Source organism: Vanellus vanellus (assembly GCF_965231255.1).
Source record: "Vanellus vanellus genome assembly, chromosome: 4".
Taxonomy (NCBI): Eukaryota; Metazoa; Chordata; class Aves; order Charadriiformes; family Charadriidae; genus Vanellus; species Vanellus vanellus.
Window position 1 is genome coordinate 84,021,933 of NC_138909.1, and position 27,979 is coordinate 84,049,911.

The 27,979-nt window shown below is 42.6% G+C and overlaps 1 protein-coding gene across 2 annotated transcripts; it reads left to right on the forward strand.

Annotated features, from left to right (window-relative positions):
* HPGD (15-hydroxyprostaglandin dehydrogenase) lies at positions 1-27,947 on the forward strand (the record flags this gene model as incomplete). Of its 2 annotated transcripts, XM_082482049.1 has the most annotated exons (7): positions 1-93; positions 238-361; positions 4,710-4,816; positions 16,339-16,435; positions 23,828-23,904; positions 25,887-26,050; positions 27,156-27,947. In XM_082482049.1, the coding sequence occupies 7 exons, from the start codon at positions 1-3 to the stop codon at positions 27,292-27,294; spliced, it is 801 nt and encodes a 266-aa protein (XP_082338175.1). In that variant the 3' UTR covers positions 27,295-27,947. The 2 variants fall into 2 exon arrangements, with proteins under 2 accessions (XP_082338175.1, XP_082338174.1); XM_082482048.1 differs by having other exon boundaries at positions 1-361.
* Positions 27,948-27,979: the final 32 nt, after the last annotated feature.

Below are 27,979 nucleotides of genomic sequence, written 5' to 3' on the forward strand. Positions count from 1 at the left end.
ATGCACGTCAATGGGAAGGTGGCCCTGGTGACCGGCGGGGCTCAGGGCATCGGACGGGCGTTCGCCCAGGCGCTGCTGGGCAAGGGAGCCAAGGTGAGCCCCGGGAAGGGCCCGCTCCCCGCCGCCCGCCCCCCCCCCCCCCCCCTACACCGGGGCCGGGACCGGGCTCGGCGGGGGATCCCTCCGTCCCTCCGTCCGTCCGTGGGCTCAGCCTCTCCCCCCTCCCCCCCCGCCCAGGTAGCCCTGCTGGACCGCAACGCCGAGGCCGGGCAGGAGAGCAAAGCGGCGCTGGACGAGCAGTTCGAGGCGCAGAGGACCGTGTTCATCCCCTGCGATGTGACGGAGCCGGAGCAGCTGAAAGGTAAGAGGCGGGAGGGGGGCGGAATTTGGGGGGGGGGGGGGGGGGGGAAGGGCAGAGGCTGCACGGCGGGGAGGGCGCGGGGGTCCCCAGGGTGCAGTCTGGTCCCCGGGGCGCAGCCTGGTCCCCAGGGTGCAGTCTGGTCCCCGGGGCACAGCCTGGTCCCCAGGGTGCAGTCTGGTCCCCGGGGCACAGCCTGGTCCCCGGGGCACGGTCTGGTCCCCAGGGTGCAGTCTGGTCCCCGGGGCACGGTCTGGTCCCCGGGGCACAGCCTGGTCCCCGGGGTGCAGTCTGGTCCCCAGGGTGCAGTCTGGTCCCCGGGGCACGGTCTGGTCCCCGTCGCTGCCGGCAGCAGTCGGGGAAGGGGGCTGCTCCCCAACCTGCGACACGCCACCCCCGGCGTTCCCACCTCTCACCCTGACACTCAGCGCATCGTGAAGAAAAGCCCAAGAAATCAGGGCCGGTGAGCGCTGCCTGTGATATTTTTTTGCGTGAAAGCCTCTGCAGATGCTAATTGTTATTTTATGAGTAATATAGATATATAAACTTTAAAGCACGGACTTGCTTTTTATGAGGCTTCAGTACAGACTCCAAGCTGCATTCTCTCGTCACCGGGGTAATAAATTCGGCCGGGGGTTGTGGTGCCCTTTCCGTACAGCACCATCGCTCCCCACGCCTGCGGCTGCAGCCAGGAACAGGACTGGCAAAAAAGGGCACACTGCTTTACCGCAGGGTCAAACGCCGCTTGATAACAGTTCGCCCACGTTTTGCAGATGCGGGGAATGGCAGGGAGCTTCCCTCACGTAGGGTTTTTTTGCCTTTATGTCTTTGCTGAGTGAATAAATCATGTTCCCTACTTGAGTTCTTAGAGCAGCATATAATGTTGATGTACCCTTCACAGTATTTCCTAGCAGGCACACCGCTTCATCAAAGTTGCATTATTAGAGAGATACATTCGTAGGTAGTGACTCAGATTCTGATTTTGACATCAATTTTGCCAGTGCCCTTTCCCCAGATTCCTCCGTGTCAGGCTAGATGTGAGCATTTTCAGTTCTGCTTATATTCCCTACGCTTCACCGGCCGCTCTCTCCGCAGCAGTGATTGAGCGTATCCATTCCTCTTTCCCACAAGAGTGCGGCTAGCCCAGAATTCAGCAATGCTGCTCACCAGCAGGGTTATGCCTAATTCCAGAGCTTTACATTGTCGGTCTGAAAGAGAGATGCTGGACTTTAAATTTGAGATCTGCTTTAATCAGCAAACCAAGGTTTTATCAGCTGGGTTGATGATTGACTTTTTCTTCGAGGGGGAGGAGTAAGCCAGGAGCAAGAAAAAGCATCCTAGGGGTAGGAATGGCATGTGCCGCGGCATGGGTGTTACCCCGCTGCACGTTCGCTCCCAAATTCCTCCTCTCTCTGGTGCCAGGCCCGTGCGGGACCGAGAGGTGGGCACTGGGAACTGGAGTGAGCAGGATGGGCCAGCGAGGGAGGTTTGGGGACCGAGTCAGTAGGAGAAGAGTGATCAGAGTAGGATCAGAACGGGCGAAAGCCAGAAGGGGCAGCTGCTGCTCTATGCTGCTCTGATACTGCGTTATTCCCACCGCGGGTTTCTTAGCGTGAATTTGCAAACGTGTCTTACAGTCCTTTAAGGTTTCTGGGGTGTTGTTTAGCGGTTTTGTCGGTTGAGGTTTGTTTTTTTTTCTTGCCTTATTTTCCGATTTTTTCACTTGTAATTGCAAGCCCACTACCTAATAAATGTAGATTAATTTCACTCCTGGTGTTTAAAGTTCTCAGTGGATGCGTCAAGTCCCGTACTTGCTTTTTATGTTAAAGGTCATGTGCACGAATGAAGTTCCTCTTATTTTAACTGTAGCCCTTTCGGTATGAAACAAGCCACAGTACTAGAACCAGGACCTGCAGGAACGTAAGGCTCACGGGCAGGAAATCAGCTGCTTCACCCACATTGAAGGCTTGCCTGTGCTCTTTTCTCCGCTGCCTCTTTCACATAGTCCCCCACAAAAATCTTCTATCTTCTCCTACTTCTGAAAAATCCTCCTACGTTTACTTTTGCTTTCCATGAATGTTTAGGAAGCTCACGTTTAACTGGCGTTTGCACTTACTTTCCATTGTTTTTCTCACCTCTCCTTTAAAATGGATCCTCCTCTTCATTTTTCTTCATGCAACATCGCATATGATCATCTGCTTTTAATTTTTATGATACTATAATAACTAACTAGCGTGCAATGTAAACACAGAATTATTCTACATTCAAAAAGGGAAGAACAAGTCAGTTTACACCGATGTGTGGGCGATAACTTTCATTTATTATGAGATTCTCCTTTTTGTGGACAGGTAATAGATGGCATTAGTGTAAGCAGGTAAACTTTTACCAGAAATATTCCAAATTTTGTTAGCATTCTTTATTTTAAGAGACACGCAAAGAGCTGAAAAGCAGTTGTCTCTTTTCCCAGTGTGTAAACTAGAAAACTACAATTAGCCAAGACCATGTGAATTTAATAAACAAACAATTGGCAAAAGTACTATTATGCATGGTGGGTTTTGAAGGCAAAAGATTCTATTAAGAATGAGGTGGATGAAAGATGCTATTTTAGAGGAGATTTAAAAGGGAATCAGAGAGCCAGTTTCCAAAATTTGGAAGCCGATTGAGGACCCAGATTGTATTTATTTTATTCATTGAATCCAGGTGAAATAATCAGTTCCGCTCTTAATAAAGCCAAAGGTTTTAATTTGCCCTTGCTGATGCAGGATTGGAAAGCTGAGAAGTGACTGAAGAGTTAAGCTGAGAAACCGGAGAATGAATTAGCAACAAACACAACAAAAGCCAAAAAGGCAGCCGGCCAAAAATAGAGGCTTTAGTAATATTGAAATTTTCTAGTACAGAATAAGACTATTAGAAAAATCTGTACAATAAAGGCAGTCGGACAAGTAAAACCTTTCCCGTCAGCTGCCCAGCTCTTGTTCTGATGACAAGATGATGACCGTGATGGACCTGCAGCATTCAGGCAGAGAAAAGGCTGTAACAGTCCCGACCATCCGGTGCGAGAAAAAAGCTTGGTAAGCCGCCCTTGGCAGGGGGGTTGGAACTCGATGATCTTCAAGGTCCTTTCCAACCCAAACCATTCTATGGTTCTATGATTCTATGAAACCCCTGCAACTGCTGCAAAAAAGGGAGATGTCTCAAAGCTCCTGCTGTGGTCCAGATTGCTGCTCGTAGCCAAGATCAGAAAATTAGGATGGTCCTGGGATCACCTTTTAGTGACGGGGTCCCATTAAGGCCTGATGGGCATAATACTCTGAAATACTCTGGATTTGTAGTCAGTCACCAAAGGATGTTTTTTAAAACAATATTGGGGGGGAGGGGGTGTGTGTCTTGGTTTACATAATAATAAATATTTAGTGATGAGGAACAATATTTGGAGGGAAAACCAAACAAGCTGTATACATACGTGTCAGATAGTCTCTGCAGTCGTGGGAAACCTTCGTCTGCAATGAACATCTGGAGGTCATCTCATCCAACTGCCCTGCCAAAGGCCGGCCAGCCTAGATAAGTGTGCTCATCTCTATGACATCATCGTGTTGTTCCATACGCATCTTTTATCTTAGTTCAAACACGGTCACCTGGGAGAACACAATGTCATCGTGGAAGTTTCCCAGTGCTTTATTGTGAAATTCTTTGGAAGACAGGTCGCTATTTTCATCAACAGAAGGAACAAGATTTGACTTTGAGAAACACACTATTACAGTTACCTGACAAGTAGGATGTATAACGATTTATTCATAAATGGATAAATTTTAACGGGAACGATGATGAATTACTTGCAGTTGAAAGATTCATATTAGTTATATTGCCAAAAAAGAATTGCGTTCTTAGGTTAAATTCAGACTCGACCAAGAAAATTGTTCCAAACAGGTGAAGCTTTTATTTTTCCTTTAAAATAGATGGTGCCAAATCTTGAATTCACTAGCTATATCAAACTGCTAGAAATCAAGCTATAAATGCTTAATTTAGATCATTAGGGGGCCAAACATCCTATCTAATAAAAATTGCATGGGTGCTAAGAGCTTTCATTAGCTCCCGTTGTCAGGCATTATGCATTATAAAACTGAATGAAAAGGCGACTACGGTATCTCAATCCTTTCATTTTTCCTGAATATGCTTACTGTTGGTGAATGGTTAGATAAAGCATTTAATTGCATGTTGCTCATTAGTGGTTGTGAAAAAGGCGAAGACATTTTGATAGACTAATAAAACGTTCATTTGTATGCATGCAACGCATTTTTCCATCGGACTTTCCACAAGCGCTGAGAAATTTCACCCTTGGATCTCACTATAGGTGCTTTCAAAAAAGTAATGGAACACTTTGGAAGGCTGGACATTGTGGTTAACAACGCCGGAGTCAACAATGAGAAGGACTGGGAAAGCACTATACAAATTAACTTGGTAAGAATTCTCTCCTTTCACATGTTGCTATTTTATTTAATGCTGGAATATGCGTAACAGCCCTTGGCTTGTACCGATTGTGCCACGCCACGGAACAGGACCGCCCGCATGGGTGTACGCACGGCTATTGAATCAGTAACCCCGTACCCGCATACGGACTAACCGGTCAAGGACCCGCCACCCACATGTCGGTTGTCTGTCCAAGAGGTCCGGTGCTGTGTAGAGGTACTCAGGCTAATGCCAGACAAAACCTGTAAAACAGAAAAAATCTGTAAAAGCCGATGAAGCCCCGGGTAGGTGGAACAATGTGGTGCCCACAGCAGCAGAGCTGCATCTACAGGGGGCCGGGCTGTCTGTACCAATGCTGTCGAACATTTTCGTTACTTGTGAGACCCAGCCGGCCCGCATTAGGCAGTTAAGTTGCCATTTGTTGGTGTTACGAGAAAACTCGTTCAGCTAAGAGCTCCACCTTCTCTGCAGCAGTGAAGCAGCCCGAGGTTTTCACATAGGCCATTTCACCATCGCCGCCGACAGGAGCACAGCACTTCAGAGCGCTCACTTGCTAAAAACCAATACATTCAACGAGCCTGTAAAATGCATTTTCAAACAGGCTGTTACCGGTCCTTTGATATTATCTGGCATCTCATCAGGTGAGACCACCAGATCTGTTTCTCCGTTGAAAATCGTTTTCATTTAGACTACCCTGCGAGGAGATCTAAGCTCCAAAGCAAAGAGCAACTTTCTAGGTTAATCAAATTCTGACCAACTTGTCTTCCACCACCTGTGAAGTGCTAATTCGATGGTGAGTCAGCAAGTCACCCCTGCGACCATACTTACAAAGCGTTGTAATCTAGATTTGCCAAGAAAGTAGCAAAAGGAAGCTGGAAGAGCGCAACGGGGAGTTTTCTCTCATCGGTCATTTGGAATTTGTCAAGGCAACAAGAAAGCTCAGGATAAGAAAATTGAAAGTTTGGTTTTGTCAAAAGTTTTAAGGACAAAGGTACCCAAGTCTTTGAATCCTAATGACTCCATGGAAACAACAAAAAAGACCCCAGGACAAGTAATACAAGCTGCATATGAGACAAGCTACGGAAAAATTAATGGGAAAATATGTATTTGGAAAAAAAAAAGTTAGGTTTACTAATACTTTTTCTTGATCTTTTATATCTATTCAAGTTCAAATTTGCTTATTCTGGAAGGGACTGAACTGAAACCACGGATTAAAATTTCCACTTTAAGAGAAATATATTTGTTCAAGTTCCTTTGCCTTTTCTTTATGTTTTCTTTAAGATGTAACTACACATATTTCCTCCTCCCTCTTTCAAAAATATTCTGAGAAATATCCACAGCAGGAAATTTCATATTCTGAAGTAACAGGAGTGCGACATCTTCAGTGCTATGCAACACCGATATCTATTAGTACAGATCCCTGGAATTTGAAAGAAGACTTTATCTGTGTTCTAGATGACTTATTTCTCTTTATTTTTGTGTCTGGTTTAACACAGGATATAAGTCACTGTAGGCAGCCATCCAACTGTCAAATTTGCAAGCACAGATAGTCATCACTAGGAAAATCAAAGTCCATGTGAGAAACATATTTGTCTGCGATTCACCTTTAAATTTAGCTCAAAAAATGAAGGCATTTCTGATCAGCAAATTTTAAAGATGTTTACTGTCTGGGAAATATCCTAACTTAGAGTGATGTCCAAACAATTTTTCAATGCCAAAAGCTTCACACAGAAGGCATCGAGAACCTCCGCCTGTTATTCTTTTTCTCTTATTGACAGCGATTGGGCTGAAGCAGTCCATAGGTGGGTTTGAACCATCTCAAACAGCAGAAAAACTGGAATCCAAGTCTTACAAATCTATGTGTTTAACTATCAAGCTACTGCCCCTAAAAATTAAAAAAAAAAAAAAAAGGAAGATTATATAGTTTATCCGTTATTGTATAGGTAAGTTCACCATAAATGTCCTAATGACTTAATTAATTGTTGAAGGTTGAAAAATGCCATCGATGCATGGTGGTGACCGGAATAAGAACACCTAAAATGATGATGCAGAGTAGAGGTACAGCCATGTGGGTTAACTCAAGGACACTCCAAGATCCCTCATTTATTTTCTGATTTGAATCAAATCAAAATAAATACCCTCATTTATCTTTTGATTTGAATCTTCTTTCCCTCTCTAACCTTGAGTCACCCAACTAGCATATTTCCATAGGGTATTTCTATCTAGTTACTGCCATTTCCATAAGCCAAGATATAACGTTTTGCATTTTTTGCTTTTTAACAACCGTAGAACAGCAGCTGCTGCATTTCATATGTTATGTTCCATGAAATATTTTTTGCTTCTTGTAGACAAAGGAGCAAAATATGTATGAAACACATGATTTTAAAATGTCTCCCCAACATTAGACGTTTTTAAGCATCCTTTGTATTATCCCTACGAACAGGAATAACTTCTATGGACTCACATTTTGATACACATTATGCGCATATTTTCTACTTTAAAAAAATAGGGGGAAAAACCCCCTCTACATGTCAGTCTTCATCTTAATGATATCATTTATATATTGATGCAACAAATATTCCCTGCCCCAGTATAAAGTACAAAGTACAGAAGTGGAGCAGTAGAGAGCAAGATAAATCAGAACAAACACACACGGGGTGTGTTCTTTATGGCTAAAACAGTTCACAGAACCGGTTGGTCTTCAGGAACATTTTTGAAGGAGTGCAAGGAAGTTCCCTGACAGTACTGCTTGAGAAAGCACGAAGAACAGAAACAAAGATGCAGGTTCAAAAAGGGGGACTTAATTTAGAAGGAGAAAGAGGGAATAAAACACAGTTCCTACCTGCATCCGTTAGAGTTTCCTGAGAGCGAGAAAAGGCAGCTTGATAAAGATGGGGGGGGGGAAGAGTATCAACCCCTAAACAGAGATTTCTGTGGTGGTGCTTCCCACTGTTTTGCTATATTTTCTGCTAAGCAACATCCACCTTTTTGTTACTTTACTAATATTCCTGTTACCTTTTTTAGTTAAGCATTCCAGCAATGCCATCCATTCCCCACCTCAAAACTCCAAAGCCAATAGACCTGACTTGCTCCATATCAGCTTGATTAATGGCACCTTCAACTACTCGTTCCCATACAACTCTACACTCTTGTTATTATGCTATATAAAAAAAAAAAAAAAAAAACCTTGGCAACCATACAGGAATTCCATTTTAAATGGATATTGCCAATGTAGTTTCAACAGCCCATGATGCACACACACACACACCCCCACGCACAGAATGAGCACAAGGACATATGACACATACGTTCTTATCAGGAGTCCTCCCTACAGTCCTCCAGCATGACAAGAACAGTGTTTCTTGCATTCAACTTCACAAGAACTTATGCCCAGGCAGTCCAGAAATTTTATCATCTTTGTCCTCTTCAAGTCCCTAAAGAAAGAAAAACGCCCACATCTTCGTAAGCCTTGAACGTACCTGTTAGTTAAACACAATTTGGTGTTCTAAGAAGCTTCCCTAATTTTATCTTGCGTTGATGACGTAGGCTCTCTGGAACCACTGTAATTATAGTGACTGCTTAATTACAGTATCTTTTCTCTTTACAAGTGCACTTAGCACACTTTATACCGAGACAATCCCAAAATTTATGTGGAGGTTCCTTTTTTTATGCTCGTATCGGAAACTGATGAAAACTGAAAACTGTTTCTGAAAACTGATGTAGGCTGAGGTATACAGTTAAGTGTAGCATTGTTGGCATCACGTAGTCTTACATTTTCAATATTACCTGAATCAAAATTACTCTTTACATAACATTTTTACTATCTTAATGTTTTCTTATGCCAACAAATTAATTATTTTGTTGGTATATATAAACTGATTCCCCAAAGGAAATGAAATAGACTCACGAAAGAGATTGACAGCAAAATCACAATTGACAGCAAAATCACAATTATCTCCTGTTTATGTGATGATTTTGGACATCTTTACACATCATTCTGGCAAAACTTTAAATTGCAGGCTGTAACTTGGGCATGCCAAAAAACCCGAGTCATGTGGGATCCAATTATTTAAGTGTTGCCCAGAGAGAAGTAGAATTCAAATATACATGTAAAATTTGTCCAGGCGTAGGAGAGCCTCATCCTTCATTACTAGGCAAAATATGGCAGTACCCAACGATTCCGAGTTTTTGCATTTTTCATGGGTTTGCATAATTTAGTTCCGTCAATGACAAAGGTAATAAGTTTTTGTGAATTTAGAGAAGTCCTTTTCTAAAACAAAGTCTACCTAACTCAGGGTTTGTCGCTGCCAAATAGCTGGACTGGTACTACAGAGAAGAGAATGCAACACCGTGTGTATGCGGCTCTCTTCAGTATAGCCAATGGTGAAAGAAAGATTCCAGCAACTCGCAACCCGTGCAAAACCAATTCATTTGCTCATCAGTAAGGAACTAGTCCTCAAAAGGCCGATTAATGTCTCACCAGAAACCGGAAGGGTAACTAGGCACGCTTCAGAAGTGATTAATTTTGTTTATTTTGGGGATAAAGACGAGGCTGGTCCGTTGTGCAAGCCGTACGAGGGACCCCTGGGCAGTACGCCGCAACCTTCCTCTGCTCCTTACACCTCGCTCTCCTGTCCCAGTGTACAAGGACTGAACTTTCATCCCGAAAGAATGCGAGCAGGACACACCGCTGGACTCAGCGGGTGGGAATTACCGCCGGGTCCCACAGTACAGACAGGGGCGAGCCCTGTGTCTTAATGCCACCAACATAGACACAAACCAAAGCACGCAGTGCTATCTGTAGAAGACAAAATGGCATAGGTAACTAGTTTATCAAGCTGGTGTTCTAAGACAACCAGAAATACCCAAACTCTGTCGTTCAATGGCTTAGCTGCTTATTCTTCAGCATAATTTGATGTCAGAAAGGGGACTAAGCGCCCTGGGAGGGATGTGGCCACCAAAAAGTGAGAAGTAGCACCTACCTTGAAATCAGTGGCATAATGGTCAATCCTTTCAGGGCATAAAGAAGCCTGTAAGTATAATTATTTTTGTTGTTCATATTGCAGTAGGAAAGACACAGACTTACCTTAACCGCACAGTAAGTCAACTTAGATTACAGATTTCATGTATGTTTACAGTAGCCAATGTTGAAGTACAAGAAAAAGCAAATTTCTTTGAACCAAGAACTACTTAATCCCGGCTGCTCAAAATGCAATACTACTCCCATATCCTCCAGGAATGGGGAGGGGAGGGGGGAAGTAAAGAAAACAGCACAGTAAAAAACTAAAACATTGTTATTTCACTCCCACATCGTCCAAAAGCTACTGATGAGCAAACGAGCAAATGAGCAAATCCCACTGCGCTTTCCTTTCTCCTGGCTGCCTCTCCCTCGCCGGGCTTCTTGTTTTCCACACTTTGAGCTGGAAATTCGAACTCCAGTGCCTGCAATTTCATTTCATATAACAAGGAAACTAACCCATACATAGGAATGCCAGGGGACTTGCACGCTTGCTGGAACCTGTCCGCTTCCTAGAAAATCTACATTAAAGGCAAAATCCGTCCCACCTCCCCGTCCAACAGCAAAATGCTAAAAGTTTCCATGACTATCACTAGCAGCACTTAGCTTCAGGCTTCTGAAGTTCGCCCTACGCAGTTCGTCAAGTACTTTGAAATGCTTCCTTATAGATAGCCATCAATTTACAACATCACAGTACGAAAGTCAAATGATCTTGGGTCAAATTCCAGCGCTGTGCTAACCTGCTTTCTGAAACCACAAGTCAATGGCTCTTCCGTTTGTTTTTGTTTGGTATCCCTAGCGCTGGACTGGATATGAGCTCAGAAACCTCCCTGTGATGTTAGGACGGATTCCTGATTACCATTTTCTTCTCTCAGAGGAATTCACATTGCCTTGTCACCTTGATAACACTCGTCGGCTTCAGCACCAAAGGAGTGCAGATATAGTTTCTCAGCACGGAATATTAGCATGCATAGGAGACAGCAGAGGTATCGGACCAGAGGTGGCAAGGGAAACCTTTGAATAGGAATAAAAAACTATGTCAGTTGGAACACCTGCCTTGAAACGCTGGGGAAAACACCGTCTACTAAATTACTTTCAAAGCAGTTGTCACTTGCAAAGGATGACGATTAATGATGTTCTGGCACCATCACTGAAGAACACTTTTTTGTTGGTTTGGTTTTTTTTTTAATAGATCAAGCTAAAATGAAACACAGAGTATGAAAATTGGCTTACGGGTGTGACGTTGGAATACAACAACGTTGTACAACACTGGCTGACGCTGGTTCCTAACGCCAGAAAAAAATGAATTAGGTCTCTGTTGAAGACTTGGAGTCTTACTAGAATCAGAGTTTCAAGATATGATTTCTTTTAGAACAATACATTTAAAACTACACAGCTGTGGGATACATAGACACGTCGAGAATCACAGATTTTGTAAGTTTTGTTTCTGATTTTGACGCTGATACCTAAATTGCCATTTAACGATTTGAGTACGTTACTGATTACTGATATGATACTTCCGAAAGCAACTGCAAATGTTTTGAGTATTTGCACAATTATTTTGCAAAATTTGCCATGCTGTCAGAGACTAAGTTTTGGGTTGGTTACTGGATGGTGCTCCAGAACGTCTGATCGCCTCTAATTTAAATCTGTGACTTATGGAAGCTAATACTAGGAGATATTCCCACACTCCACATTATAACTTCATTGGAAAGAATCCTAAATTTTCTACTGGCAGGTGGGTAAATTTGCCTCTCTTGGGAGCACACTCAGGCCTGCAGAGCACCTTGACGGTCCATCTTCATTATGTGCTACAGTGAAACACTCTATTTTGGTAAGAAAACAAACAGCAGCATCACTAACATCACAGGTTTTTCAACAGCTAGGAGGAAAAGCATTTAGATTATTTTTGATTTTGAATTACACTAATTTTCAGTGGCCAGGAGCGAAAAAAAAAACCAAACACTAGGTTAGAGTGAGCTGTCCCAATTTTCACTTTACCTGTATTTAATTGCAAATTTGACCACTTTTTGACTCTTGGTTCTCGACATGTTCATGGACAATACCCACACAGCTAAATGCAGTTACAAACAAAGGAATTGTAAAAAAATCGACTCCAAAATGCAGCACGCCAATTTGTTGTACAAAGTTAAGTCTCACAGCATATTTTCATCTTAAAAAAAATATATATATATATGACTTGTTTTAATTAGGTAATTTATAATGTTAACTTGTTAATTTATAATGTAACTTTCCCAGAATTTCTATTTGCATAGACAAACTATGCATTACTGTTGGTGAAGAGCACGGCATTAAATTTTTATTCTTAGAAGTACACATGGAGAACTCCACAACCTGAAGACACCTTTAGATTCTTTCAGTTTATTGAAAGGCAAATTGCAGACATTTTTCATCATATCCCAAAGCGAGGAACCTGGGCTGCACAAACCGCGTCGTCCTTTGCCTGGTTTACATTCTGTTGGGTATCTGATGGTACAGGGAAGCACTAGCTGACAAGCTTTCTTCTGGCACTCGGATGAAGTATTCTGATGTCAACAAATAGGAATCCAAAGTTGCATTTCACGTGAGAGGAGGCCTGAGGCTGCAATTTATGCACTTGCAAAGATGGAGTTCGTAACAAAACCAAACAACAGTACACTATTCTTCTTTGGAAAACCGTTCTTCTTTGGAAAACCTTTTTCCCATTTGAGTGTTTGGCACCCAGTTAGGATGGCCAGCTTCACCCTGCCGACCCAGCTGGGTGGACCAGCTGGACTGGGAAGTGGCACTAAGGCTTCTGAGCACATGTTGTGGGGCTTTCGCACTACGGAAAGTTCAACCGCTGCTGTTCTTCCTTGGAGAACTACTGAGAAGACTTTCTCTCCTGGTGAGAGGGGAATTCTGGCAAGAGAATGGGTGATCCATCACACAACGCCTGTGTGCCATCTGCAGACAGCTGGGTTCCTCTCACCCTGCATTTTTGGTTCAGAGTTTACCTCCAGAATAACTCTTTGTGTTACCAGCCCAAACAGCAGAAATAGCCACGTCACCCGAGATCGCCCACACCCGAGGAGAAGTCTTTTTGCAAGGACAACAGCAGGTGAAAGTCTGCATTAATTCTGAAGACAACCGCTCACAGTACCCACGTAGAGGAGCAGGCTCCCCCGGCCGCTTGACGAAATGCTAAGGTAGTCTTGCTAAGGTGACGAAATGCTAATGTAAGTCTGGAGAGGAAAAAGTACAGGAGAAGGAAGGAGAGGAAAAGGTACAGTGATTCTGACAGGCGAGTCAAGCCACCCATTTCTTCCTTGTCTTCTAAGTGTGGTTTGGCCAAAGCCTCATCTAGCTCGATTATCTCTTTGAATGAGAAATCTGGAGGAATAGAAAAATCCTCAAGGAGCCCCAAGCTACTCCCTTCTCCAGCTGATTTAATTCCTCTAATCATCCTAAGCGGAGTTTCTCTGTCCAACAGGCTGAGCCACCGCTGCGGGGCACGCCAGGACCCGAACCTGCTCTCCCAGGCAGCGTTAACCCCTTCCTTCCTAAAATGTCCCGTGTCCAGCCTATCCCATGTGTATATTAAAAAAAAAAAACCACCACCCGCCCTTACGTCCAGGTCAGTTGAGTTTATGTTCAGGATACGGATACCTTACAGCAACACTACCCGGCACTAACGATCTTCTTTTTCAATAAAACCCTTAAAATTTATATGTGACAATCAGCATTAAACAGCACTTGACTACATTTACAACGGCTCTGAAACTTTCCAGCACATGCAAGAGAAATCAGATTTAGTTTGGTATTTCACAAGCCAGCGAAGACAGTGCTTTGGAAAGTTTCTGTTAAAACATTTAATCAATAACATTCCTTTGATATTAATCAAAACATTTTCTCCAGAAGAAAAACAAAAAAGCTTTTTTATGGGAATTTTTTGGGTAAGAGAAGTTTAAAATGTTATTTCAGAGGTTTGAACTATTCATATTTTGTGATTTACTTTTTTTTCACATTATTCCAGGGAATCAGTGTACTGAAAATATATTGGTATTGAAAATATTACCTAGAATGCCGCAAAACTATAGAAAATGAAAAAAGCTGATTCTTTATCGAAATTCCAAAGGAAATTTGGTAATGGGGTCTTGAGTGGTTTTATCCCTGTCAATGGGCAGCTTAACTTCATGTTACTTGGGCAACCAACAAGCAATATGAATAAAGCAGGACATGCAGTCCTCCGGGTCTGATTCCCGTTAAAACCAATAAGCGCAAAGGGCACCAGAACTTGACTTAGGACTTTTACTTTATGTTTTATAACACGTATGTCTAAAACTATCAGCTAATAAAAATGACAGGTAATACATGCCTTTGAATTATTCCGATTTTGGTTTGGAAATTTAGATAACGAATGAAAAATACTCAATGTTCTGATTTTAAAACCTTTTTCTTTGCAGTATACCTAGCCACTACCCATTAGGGTTTAGTCATATACAGATATTTTTTTTAGTGTGTTTTTTTTTTTATTATTATTATTTGGGGAGATTTCCTTCTCCATGATTCACAATTCTGTAAACCTTCCTTGGTCAAAACTCTCAGTGAAATAATTGTGTGCAGATGTGAACATATTTGTAGGGCCACTTCATCTTTTGAACATCTTAATTGGCGTCAAATAAATAGCACTAAACAGTAATAAAATATAAACAGAGTTCTCACTTAAAAAATGAACTAATATTTCCAGAAAAATAAAACTCAAGAAATTTGTTCATTTTAACTGGAAATTGTAAACCCAATACAAACGGATTATGGAGACATCTGACAGAATCAGTAGATAACTATGAAACTCATCACTAATGCAGTAATATTGCAACTTTTTATTAAAGTTAGCATCTTCCACTAGCAGCACTGCCCGCTGCCTTCCTGCCGTCACTTGAACAACTCTCTGGTAAAGTGACTTACTCTGTGGGAAAGACTCGACCACTGGATGCCTTCAGGAGGCTGATAACCCCGGGCCTGGTGTGCCTTTAGGCGTCTCAGTTTAAAGGTCTGAAGTTTGGCGAGACGAATCCCAGCAGAAGCTCTGACTGCAGAAAGGCTCATAACCAGGTTTTAAGGAATCAAGATAACACAGGTCGCAGTGAAATGTTCTTCCTTAAAGATCTTTGTTTTAAAAAATATTTTTAAAATCACACGCTGCAGCCAATACTACGCCAACCCCACCTTTCACACCTCTTAAAATGCTTTTTTACCTTATCTGCAGTTGGCTGTTTGGGTTAACCTTCTTTTGAGTGGAACGGTAAAAGGCCAGTAACCTCAGACAGAAAAGAACACAGAATTTTAACGTGCTGGACCAGAAATATAACATATAGCTTAATCACGGAATCAGAGAATTTTCAGAGTTGGAAGGGACCTCTAGAGACCATCCAGCCCCACTCCGCTGCCAAAGCAGGATTGCCCAGAGCACATCCCTCAGGACTGCATCCAGGCGGGTCTTGAAAACCTCCAGAGAAGGGGACTGCACCCCCTCCCTGGGCAGCCTGTGCCCGTGCTCTGTCACCTGAACCGTAAAGAAGTGTTTCCGTGTATTTGAACGGAACTTCCTATGTTCTAACTTGTGCCCATTGCCCCTCGTCCTGTCCCTGGGAACCACTGAAAAGAGCCTGGCTCCATCCTCCTTCAGCCCACCCTTTAGATACTTGTACGCCATAATAAGGTCTCCCCTCAGCCCTCTCTTCTCCAGGCTAAAGAGTCCCAGCGCTCTCAGCCTTTCCTCATAAGGGAGATGCTCCAAGCCCTTCATCATCTTAGTTGCCCTTCGCTGGACTCGCTCCAGCACTTCCCTGTCCCTCTTGAACTGGGGAGCCCAGAACTGGAAACAGTATTCCAGTTGTGGCCTCACCAGTGCAGAATAGAGAGGGAGAATGACCTCCCTCAACCTACTGGCCACACTCTTCCCTATGCAGCCCAGGATGCCATTGGCCTTTTTGGCAACAAGGGCACATTGCTGGGCCATGGATAACATCCTAGAAAGGGATCTCATGCCTTTAGCCAAATGGAGTTACAAGCGTTAGCATTATCTTTAGATTCCGTCTATACAGTTTTTTTAATGTAGAGAAGTTTTTCTCAACAAAAATTCTGGGAATTGGATCAGGTCCTCCACCAACACCTCAGACAAATTGTGTGTTTCATCTATAAGTTATTTCCATATCCTGTGTTTCATTTCCTTCACAGCATTTGTTTCACGCTGTAACTTTTTAGTTTGATTACTGATATCTTAATAAGAAGAAATAATTAAGCTGCTATTATTTCCATGCATTGCAATTGCGCTTCTGAACTTGTTGAGTTGCATCACTGTGGAATGTCACCTGTGTTTATAACCTTTCAAGTATAAATAAGGTCACTGGTAAAGCAATACAGGTTCTAGGCACCACATTTAAAGCAAGTTTCAGTTTTTAGGAGCAGAAAAGAATCATTTTGAATGTAATAATCCCTTTCCTCCCTGTATCAGACATCTGTGATTAGAGGAACCTACCTCGGCCTAGAATACATGAGAAAAGGAAACGGAGGCGATGGAGGAGTAATCATTAATATCTCATCTTTGGCAGGTAAGAATATTTTCTGTACAAACACTACGTACTCACTGTTTTTTTTTTTCTAAAATAAGTGAATCGTACTGATCAGTCACACTTCTCCTTCTTTCTTATGTCTCTTCCCTCTTTATTCCCATTTTGAGCTGGTTTTCATCGTAGCACCCAAACTAATATCAAAGGACCACAACTTTCATTTGCTTTTTAAACGCAGTTCAGTGAAAAATTTGGTAATTTTCCTAACCTCTCAATCTCATATTTAATAATCTCGAGCACGGCGTAAATAGGTTTTTTTCAGGTTTCACTACTGCCATACATTGAGCAAAACTCAATTAATTACATTTATTCACCACTGTTCGGTAGCACTGCTGACTTAAAACACTGCGTACACCGCACTGTGTGTGAGAAACAAAGTCTAACGTACGGACCTAATTTGAATTCAGGGTTACTTTAAATCTCATTATTTTTTACATTGTAAAGCATTTATCGGGCATCAAGTATGGAAAATCAGACAATTGTTTCACGGCAAGGGAAGCGGCGGCAGCAGGTCCTCCGTTCAACTCCGTAGGAGCGCGGCCGTGGGAATATCTAAGATGAGACTGTACCTACTTTATTAAGGAAGATTGTCACACACCAACTCTGCCCACGCTCCAAGCCCTCCCAGATGGGATCTACCTCTGCTGGAGAAGCCATATAATGAACAGCCATATTTCACTGAGCGTGAGCTAGCACATTCTTTGCTCACTACTTGCCTGTGCTTTAACTGTATTTCAACTTATTGGTATAAAAATAGAATGATACGGCCTCTAAGTGAGTCGGGGTTGCTGCTGCCCAGTTGTGAGGTGGAATCCTTCTCCCTTCCCGTAGCTACGCGTCTCGCGGTGGCCGGGCTCGTAGCAAAAAAGCACAGTTGAAGGGGAAACGGTAAATAGAGAATGATGTCACCCTCCCTCCAAAAACGGGGGAGGGGGGGGGAAATACGTTCTCTCTGGTTTGTTTGAAGACCCCGAGGAGCTGAGTCGACAAATGGACCCGGGGGGTCCTTTAGCAAAACTCTCGGGGTACCTTTAAGTCGGCACTTGCAACGCTGCCCAACGCATTGCCTCCTGCTGCCAGTCGGCCTATCCGCACTGGACCAACTGGACGTTGCGTTGGGACCTAATTAACCCGAAGGAAACTGCTCTTGCAGGACGAGGGTTCTGCACCACCAGTAAAAGATTAATCACGTCCGCAGACGGGCCGATGCCCACGCGGCGCTGCAGAAAGGGCAGAGGTAGCGGGTGGTTTGGTTCCGTTTCTAAGTAGTCTCAAGCGAACACAAAATTATTTAAAGACCTAACAGCTTGGCTTTTCTCTGTTTGGCAAAAGCTTGTAAGTGCCATTTTAATTATTTGATTAACACTTGCAATCATTTACTTACTTTTTTAACATTGACATTGTGCTATAACGGTTGTGGGAACCTGTCAAAACCAAAGCGTTTTGCTTTGTTTGCTTTTACCTAGCTTCTATTTACCGATTGTTTCCGAGGGCCTAAGAAAAACACTTTAGAAAAGCTGACATACCCTAATTTTTATCATTTATTTATTTACAACAGTTTGTGCTTTGTGACTCTCATTCTCCTTTCCAGTCTGAAGGTCTAAGTCCTGCAGTTTATTCCGGATATAAAAGGCAAACTGCCGTGGGCTTGTTTAACATTGTCTTCTCGTGTTCTCTCAGAGCTAGCTTCTGTTGATCATTAAGCTCTTGAGTGGTTTTTATCTCCCCCCCTTCCCCCCCCCCCTCCCCCGTCCAAGTTCTCTATAAGATTTTATCAGATACGCTCTGCAGACAGCAAATATTCTGGTGACTTGCTGAGCGGCAAGAAGAGTTATATTTGGTGCTTCCGTAACATCCGATAATATTTGCTTTACCCGCTAATTAGCTCCCAGTTCTTCACCACGGGAATTTTGCAAGTGACTTGCACAAGGGACAGAGTCGAGCCTTACTGGTTTACATTTCCAAGCACCCACGGAACTGCTTAAACACTTCCTATGAAGTGGATGCTTCAAGCCCTCGTTCAGCTGGGGGGAAGCCAGCGCGGCCGCCCTTTCTTCCCAGTATCCAACCTTCCCCGCGTTGGCGTCTCCACCAGACGGGACTAAATATGAAAGGGCCAGAGATGTGGAAGGGCGCGCAGCAAGGACCCAACTCCTAACCCGCTGCATCTCAGAGCTATAAAACTTTCTTAATTTTATGGGATTTGGGCATTCACAGCAAGAGGAAGTAATGCCGCTAAACAACTGAGATGATGGGAAACGTGTTTTACTGCCAACTTGCCCCCATAAAAGATAAGGCTCGTGGCTGCAGGTTTTTGCAGTGTAATTAACTTAATTTCAAATTTAAAGAGCAAAATGTCCTAAAATTTCTTCTGTAGGAAGCTACGCACGTGAATTTTAATTTTGTTTAACAGAATAGTTGAAAGCAACAGAAAAAGCATACAAAGCTAAATTTAACTCCTGAGATTATATACATAATTAAATTTAGCATTGCCTCTTACACTTTGGCGGCTGGGACCTATACTCTTTTATTAAGTAAAGGGGGAAAGGGAATTCATGCGTGTGCACGCACTTTTGTTTTGACAGCCTCTGTACTTACAAGAAGGTATTCTGTAAAACTGAATTTCTATCTGTCTGGATTCTAGTAGATTTAAAACAAAACAAAACAAAACAAAACAAACAAACAAACAAAAACCAGAAAAAAAACAACAAACCCAAAGTATTCATAGAGGGCTTAAAAACCAGTAAAATATTTAGCATGAGCCCGTGCTAGCTTTTTATGAGAGGTTGTCCCATGTAATAGCATCTCTGGATACCTCTCTATTGCACAGACATATCAGTGGTGCAATGACACCCAATTTCAACCACAAGCAGCCAGTTTGTCCTCCTCCTACAGCACGTTTCATCCAGAAGAAGTACTTAAAGTAGCCCTCACGGCAAACGGGCATCTTTAGGACCTGCCCCTATATATATTGCCGGAACAAAGCGAAGCATATGGTTATCACCATTGAGTAAAGGTGAGGCTTTATCACAGTGGAGCAAAGGCGCAGACGGTGTCACAACTGGGACGTTCAGTTCAGCATCATGCAAGAGCTTCTGTTCCCTCCCCTTTGGTTAAAAAAAAAAAGGATGCTGAGCAGAATCCACAGGAACAAGGTTAGAAAATTTAGAAACAATTCCCTTGAGACTTCGGTGTACTGTTAAAAAATCTCCTAGAAATACCACAGCCCAGAATTTTTGCTGAGATTTCTGCATCTCCGTTGTTTTGGCACAGATCACAGTGGTATAACTGACACAATGAATGCAATCTGGTACCCCCTCCCTATTCTTAACAATGAGAGAATCCATCCTCTCATCCCCCGGTAGGTCCCTGGAGCCCCTAGCTGGTTGCTCTAGTTCCATAGCCGCTTCTTCAAAAGAGCCTTTGGCCTCCAAAGAACATCGTAAGCACACGCCATACTGTTTATCCAGACTTTTGCCCAAGGGCGACACAGGAGATTTCTGTAATTTGGTTTGCAAAGATGTTTAATTTAAATAAATATGGCTAAATCTTACGATGTTATTTATTTATGAGTATTCTTTGTGTTGCAATGGGCTTTGATAACTACATTTTATAAAACAAACCTAATATAGAGAGGGAAACAAATTACTTTGGCAATATTTCCCAACATATGGGGAAGCACACTTTTGGTTTGCTCTTAAATAGGTTTCCTTGGTTTGCCAGCACTCACCTTTCAGCACGTTCACATACCTTTTTCATAAACAATGAAAATTTAGAGTTGTAGGATGACACAAGATAGAGTGATTAATCACATAAGTGAGAGAAACTTTCAATATTTTAATGGAATATTTAAATAGTTGGACTCCATGATCTTAAAGGTCTCTTCCAACCAAAATGATTCCAAAATTATATTTGTCTAAAGTATAACTGCGAATAGAGTTTAAGCACCTCTTAATCATAGTGTAGAAGCGCCACGTTCTGATGAGCCCAAAGCCTCCATGAGATCAACAGCCACACGGGAAAGCAGACCTTGGTTCTTGCATTCGCTGTGCCACACGCATCCAAACACGAAGTACACTATTCCAGGAACTAAAGAAACTTAGCGATACTGTCAAACAGAAATTACATCTGTCCTAAGCTGCCCAAGAGTGCACCCACAGAGAAAACAGGGGGCGGAAAGGTCATCTAGAAGCTAATAAATCTTATTCTAAATCCCCTCTACTCTGCACTGGTGAGGCCACAACTGGAATACCGTGTCCAGCTCTGGGCTCTCCAGTTCAAGAGGGACAGGGAAGTGCTGGAGCGAGTCCAGCGAAGGGCAACTAAGAGGATGAAGGGATTGGAGCACCTACCTTATGAGGAAAGGCTGAGAGCACTGGGACTCTTTAGCCTGGAGAAGAGAGGGCTGAGGGGAGACTTTCTCTGTCCCCTTTTGCATAACAGCTCAGTGATGCAGCAACATCCAGAGAGAGGAAAATCCAGGCAGCGATGCCTCCCCTGGCTAAGAGAGGTTGAAACCCGCATGTATCACTGCCCAGGGGTACACCGCCCCATCCTCATCACCCATTTGAACACCCTCCCCTTCCTCCCCGCCGTCTTTTGCGCATAACGTTCTCCAGTCTGTTTCACTGCTGTTCCACTTTGCCTAAGATAATTAAATATCCATGGGAGCCGCAAAGAGAATCCAGATTTTCTAACAAATGAATGCCTTAACTAATACGCTATGAAGTCCCCTTGGCTCACTGGTCGAATAAATGCTCAGGCAGAGCAGGATCACTGTCACACGGTGGCTGACCCCAAAACACGTGCTAGCAGAGTCCCTAGGACACGCCGCTCACAGACAGAGGGTCGGCACCCCCCGGGGCAGGGCAGGGGCTCAGCGCTGCCAATCCCACACCGCGGCTCCGGGTACCACGCTCAGGAACAAAAGGGAGACAGGACTTTCGTTGTTTTGGGTTGGGGGAGGGATGCTAGGACTTGTCTGCGTTGCCCCTGCTTTGGCTGGAAGTGAGTCAATGGATTTCTTCTTGGTTCTCCATTTGAGCAAAAATAATAATTTCACTTAGAAATGAACCAGTTTTAACGCTTTGGTTCAAAAAAAGAGTTATTTGTTCCTCCCATCCTGCCTAGTTATTCCTGCTGTCTTTTGACATTTAAGTCTTTGAACCTTATTCCACTTCGTTATTGTGAGCTCTGCCCTTCCTTTGTTTATTTCTTGACTTTGTTTCTCCTCCCTCTGAAGTAACGATTAATTTGTCTTACTATGTTTAAAAAGAATGAAATAAAATTCCTCCCCTGTGTTTCCCAGTAGATTTTGTCTTTCGTCTGTCTATTAGCTGCAGCCTCATTGGGACTGTTTTTTTTTCTTTAAAACACGTAAAACTACTCAGGAGTTTAAAAAAAAAAATAGTATCATAATATTTCTAGCGTTTCCAATGTTTCCAATTATTCAAGGAACAGTGATGATGATCAAGTCACCAAAGAGAGGAATATTAAGCCTGTGTTGTGATCACAACCCAAAGGGGACAACACAACCCCCCTTTTTCATGAAGTACGTTCTCAGTGAGAAGCACAACACCCCAGTCCGAGCTGAGCAGGTAAATACAAGTTTAAGGGAACCACCAGCCATGAGGTTAAGCGCTTCATTTCCCATGGCTGAACAGTGGTAACAACTGCTGCTTTCACTGCATCACCCGTGTAGCATTTAGGCCAAGATAAAGCCTTGAAGCTGTCAGGGTACTAAGTGGAGCTTTATGCCATCTTAGAAAGTTTTTCCCTTCAGACAAAGGGGATTCCAGAGGAAAGAGCCTTTGCCAGTCTCGGGCATAAATAATCTTTCCCGCAAATCCACCCTTAAAGCTGAGTAGTGTATTCCTCATCTCCACTGAGACGAGTCACACCCTTTCTCGACAACATCACTTAAAGGTATGAAACATGAAGAATGAAAAAAACATATCTGAGCTATTAATTGGGGTGACTTGCATTAGAATCAAACATTAACGCACCAAAATCACCAACCAGTTTCACAATGCCACGCGCAGGAGCGCAGACAGATGTTATCCCCTGGCGTGAGAGCCGGCTGGGGTTTGCTCCTCACAAGAGCAGAGCTTCCAGCTGGACCCGCAGCACCCGCGGGCTCCAGTTCAGCTGCCAGCGCACAGTGGAAACTGTTGGCACAACGGGCAGAAACATACATGCGCTCGTGGTCCGTCATCTCTTCTTGGCCCGCTCTTTGCTATCAAACTCAGTCTCACTAGAATTAAGTTCTTAATTTTCCTCCAAAACCTCTGTTCTCTCTTCTTTCTCCACTATAAACAATGATTTTGTGCTCTCCCACTCCCACCATAAAGGTTCACCAAGTCAGCAGGCGTTTTTTCATTTCGCTTCTCCTTTTCCTTACCGAGGGGAGCAATGATATTACCCGGGATCGTTACCCCTTTTTCCTGTTCCCTTCTAAAAACCTTCGTCCTGGCTTTTCATTCCCAAGCCGGGCCCGCTCCAGGAGGCACCACGCCATGAAAGCCTTTTCAGCCAACCTAATTCGACCTAAAAACGGCTTCAGAAGTCTTTCCTGTGCACACTTCTGCTTCCCTTTCTGTCTGTTCCCTATCTAAGGTCTTCCACTTATCGTTCCGTTCAGTGTTAACTCACTTATCTCTGTCTTCTCTCTGCACTGAGCTCCCGCGTTCACTTCTTACTGCTTTTTCCGTGCGCTTATTCCAAAATGGTTCCCTCGCTCCATTCAAAGCTCTTAAAAAAAACCTACCGCCTATCAAATATATTGTTACTATTCCACAGAAGCCACATAAGCGAGGGATTTAAGTCAGACTTTATGTTTTGATATATTACAAAGATAATATTAAAGCAGTTACAGCACTCAAAATGGATTTTGCTCTTTCCCTTACCTTTTCACACATTTCTTCCCTGAAATCACTGTGAATAATTGCAGGTGTTGAGTTTACGTATCAGCAGCTGGGGTGTCAGCAATCAACGTTTATCTAAAATACTTTACATACTTTATATATTTTACAGATTCATAGAAGAAGGCTCAAAAAAAAAAAATCTCATCCTTGAGCGTTTTCTTGCAGATCCTTTCCTCCGCTTTAAGTCATACTTCATAGATACGACTTTTCCTCTTAAAAGTTATACTTTTTATTACTCTTCTCTTGCCTCCTCATGTTTTCATCAATCTCGTATCTTTTCCCAGCCTACCCCAGATTACAACATAAAATTTGTAAATTTTTACTAATGCGTTTTGTTGCACCTCTATAAATCCATCACTTATTTTTCACCTTATAGACCTATATGGGTGTTTGAGGTAATCATCAATAGGAGTACCCAGCATCTTTATTCAGCTACCTTTTTATTTTAAAGGACTCATGCCTGCTGCATTCCAGCCTGTGTACTGTGCTACAAAGCATGGTGTGATTGGATTCACACGGTCAATAGCAGTAAGTATGTGTTTTTGAAAACAGTATCAGCAGCTCCTTGGGAACATGCTCCGTTTCTCAAGTTCCCTCTTTATCGTCACACAACTGGAACTAATTTTCTTAAGGAAATCGGAGTGTCTGAAGCAGCGGAGGTTCCCTCCTTTCACAAAGGGAATCCAGAGATGGAATAAGTAAGGCATGTGCGTGTTTATGGCCAATTTGAGGGTTTGGGAGCATGGAAGAAAGATGTTGCAAAGTAATTAAAGGACAGCGGGAGGAGCCCTAAAGTCAAATTGTTATCCAAGCTTTAAAAGTATTTTTCATAACTCCATCCCAGTCTTCTAACATTTTGATTTCCTTATTTGTAAGTCATGTTGATGACTTTTTTTTAATGATCAGTAGCACAATTGATCATTTTAATGATCAAATGTACAAAGCGTGACTTGAACACAGAAATGTTTACCATTATTTACTCTTAGCAACTCTCAATACGCTGAAAATGCAAAATGACACTTTCAGGATGGGACATGTTAGATGTTATCTGGCCACACAGTAAGTCTTAGCCTCTGACTCCAGAACTTTCTAATTAAACTGAACAAGCAGTAAGACAAAGTAACTTGGAGGGAGCAAACATGATCACACTTTCATAGGCTAAGCTTAAAGACAGTCTACTCATGTAAGATTTCCAATCTAATTTCCAGAACAAAGTACCTGAAATGATCATTTGGATAGTTTATCCCTATTTTATGCCCCCGCCCAAACAACTTCATTTTTAGACTGACCCAGACAGGTCAGTATGGGTAAGTGTTGCCTGTAATATATTATCCACAGCATGAACCCGAAACCTGGTTTTCCATTTTTCTTTTCTCATGATAATATAAACATCATCATCTCCGTTCAAAAATAAAGGGTCTGCTAGAAAATTAGAGGAAATGCTGTCTCTATGGAACATGAGAATGCCACGGAGAAAAAGAGTACTAAACGTAGCGAATGCCTGTATTTTCCAGGAAAGGCAGTACAGCCAAACGTTGGGCAGGGATGGTACAACACATCTAGAACTTCGGTTTCTTTTCTTCTCCAGACCGAAAGGGCGGGCTACCATAGCATGCAAATGAGATGCGATGTACGTAAAACCAGAAAGGATTCCCATTAGGTGTTAAAATAAATAGAACTCAGTGTTGAAAAATTATGGTTGTTCTTGGACATATCGTGTACGGTTCATAAGTTCTGTGCCATGGCTAAGGAAGTTCATCCAGCACTCAACGTCCGCCTGGATGCTCATCAGACTTCTCTGCTACACACACGCCTTGGTAGCACCTCAAATGAAGGGTCCCACCATTCCCAGAACAGTTTGTGCTGCTTGCTTTCGTCATGTTCCTGAACTGCTTCCTGAAAAACCTCCTGCCTCTTCCCTGGAGTTCAGAGGGCCTTTCCTGCGGAGATGCTCAGGGATAGACTCATCCCTTGGCAGGGACAACAGAGCAGCTGGAAAGGTTTAGCATTGCAGTTCTAGGGGTAGAGCCCAAATCCTATTTCTGTTGACGTGAGGGAGGTAAATACAATCTCAGAATTAAATCTTGATTTGATTTCAGATAGTTTTCTTTTAATAAGAAAGTTCTTACAAGATTGGAAGCATATGGGAGATATTTCTCACTTGGTTTTGCTTATGAGAGTTATCTCATCCCCCTAGAATACTGTTAATGACATGCCAAGAGCACTAATAACAAAAATATTAGAAAACAAACAGCTGCATGGAAAGAAGAGTGTTGATTACTCGTAGAATTGTTCTCCCAGCAACACAGATGGGCTTTTTCTAGTAATCTACTACGATTTCTAGAGAAAACATGCCTCAAACTTAGTTGTTGCAATCGGTAGTAAGAAAAGCTGCTTACTAGGCAAGGCTGAGCAGTACTTAGTGGTAAATCTCATTCTTTGAAAAATTACTTGCACCGTACTATTTTAAAACGTTGATGACAAATGCCTAACTTTTTTCTCTTTTCTAGTTAGCAGCTAATATGGAAAACTACGGTGTGAGACTCAACACAATTTGTCCAGGATTTGTCAACACACCAATTCTTCAGTCAATAGATAAAGAAGAGAATATGGGACAATATTATTCGTACAAGGATGAGATCAAAAACATGATGCAGTTCTATGGCGTGATGGAGTAAGTCAGATACGGTGGTTTTTTTGCCCTTTGTTAATGAAGAACAAGCGCACACAATAGCACTCTCAGGAAGATTAAAATTAATGGGAAACGCTGCCTCAGATAAAAGTCTATCAATCAAATGTGTTATCTTAAATGCAAGAAACAAAAGGCAGACACCTAAGGCGATTTTCAGAGCATCACCCACACAGTGATATTTCCCTTTATGCACTCCCATTTCCCAGCAAAGTGCAAGTCAAGTTCCCAAGGTAACGGTGGTGTATTATTTTTCAATAGCCCTTGGTGTTCTTCCACAAGTTTGTTTAATCAAACTCGTGAGACACGGGGTATATCATTTGTACTGAATTTCCACGAAAGTTGCAAGTGAACCAAGAGAGAAATCAGACCCAGGACTGATAAAACCAGACTGAGTTCCTAAGACCAGAGTAGCGCCGATGGGGGATCAGATCGAGGAGTTCCCTCGCCCGTTACGGTGTCGCCGACAAAGGTCAAAAGCAGACAGCGAGGAAAGAGCCTGAGAACAAAACAAGCGTAAAGTGATATTTTTTTTTAACGTTTTCTCGGTCTCGAACAATTAGGCGCTCAGATACCGCCGCAGAAAGGAAATTGTCTGACTGTGTTGTTTCACCCATAATTGTTCATAGGCAAAATATACTGCACCTGCTGACCTCAGCCAACCGCGGGTGACAAAATTCCCCTCAGGCTGATTCGTGTGTCAGCCCTTCTACGGGAACAGGAGATGCCACCAGCAAAGAGGTGCAGAGGACGGCGCAAGGCCCCCTTCCGTCCTTTGCCCTGACAGAGAGGGCTTTGCTGGAAGCCCAGCGGCAGCTGGACATCCACGGGGATTCAGCACTGACTAGAGCAAACAAACGATGATTTGTAAAATTGCCCCTTTCCGTTGTATGTCCTGATTGAGGGGGACTGAATTTCTCTCCTGAAACACTCAGAGGTGATAACCTCTGCTTTTCTCGAAAATAAATTTGTTCAAATACCGGATTGTTTGATTTTCAGGGGATACAGATTTACACTGCGTTTCTTTACTTGTCCTTTTCACATGTTCTACAACGCCATGATTCTGAAATAACAACTTTTTCTTTTTCAGCCCATCAATAATTGCTGAGGGACTGATAACAATAATTGAAGATGATACTCTAAATGGAGAAGTCATGAAGATTACAGCATCTCAAGGGATTCATTTTCAACAATACGGCCAAACACCTTATACAGCATCAAAGAGATAAATAATTGTTTTACGCTAACTATTTTTGGCTTTCCTTAAATACAAAAAATTTTGAAAATTGAAAATTTTTGGAAAAAAAGCTTAGTGTTGTATCTAGAGCAATGGCAATGTTCAAACATTCACATCCTAGTGACAAAGAGATGGACAAGAAAATCTGGTGTGGGAAAATGTTACCATCTGATTTTGATTCTATAAGCACTAATAATAGTATTTATTCAGTAGAATAAAGACACTGCTCGGAAGATTTTTGATTATGCGGTAATAGGGGCCAGTTTTTTCCTTCTGGTAGTCCTGAACTACAAACTCCAAGTGACCTGAATTACTTCACATAATTCTTTTCACTGTTGTAAGTGTCTACTTATTTACATCTTGAATTCTTCGGATCAGGAATTCAGTTCAGGAATCTGGAATGCAGACATACCCGTAAGGAGTTAAGAGTTTACTTTTTCTTAGGAAATGTAAAATAGAATCAGAGGCATAATTCTCTTTCCTCATTTTTATATGCAACTGAATATGTTGCATAGCACTCAAGAAAGTACAGATTTTTGCCTTCTTGGATTTAGCTATTTATAAAATAGTTCAGAAATATTTTTGTTTTCTTTTATAGATATATATATATGAATTTTCTCTTTCTGTATATACAAGGATGAATACTTTGGCATTGATTGAAATGTCTACTTACTTAT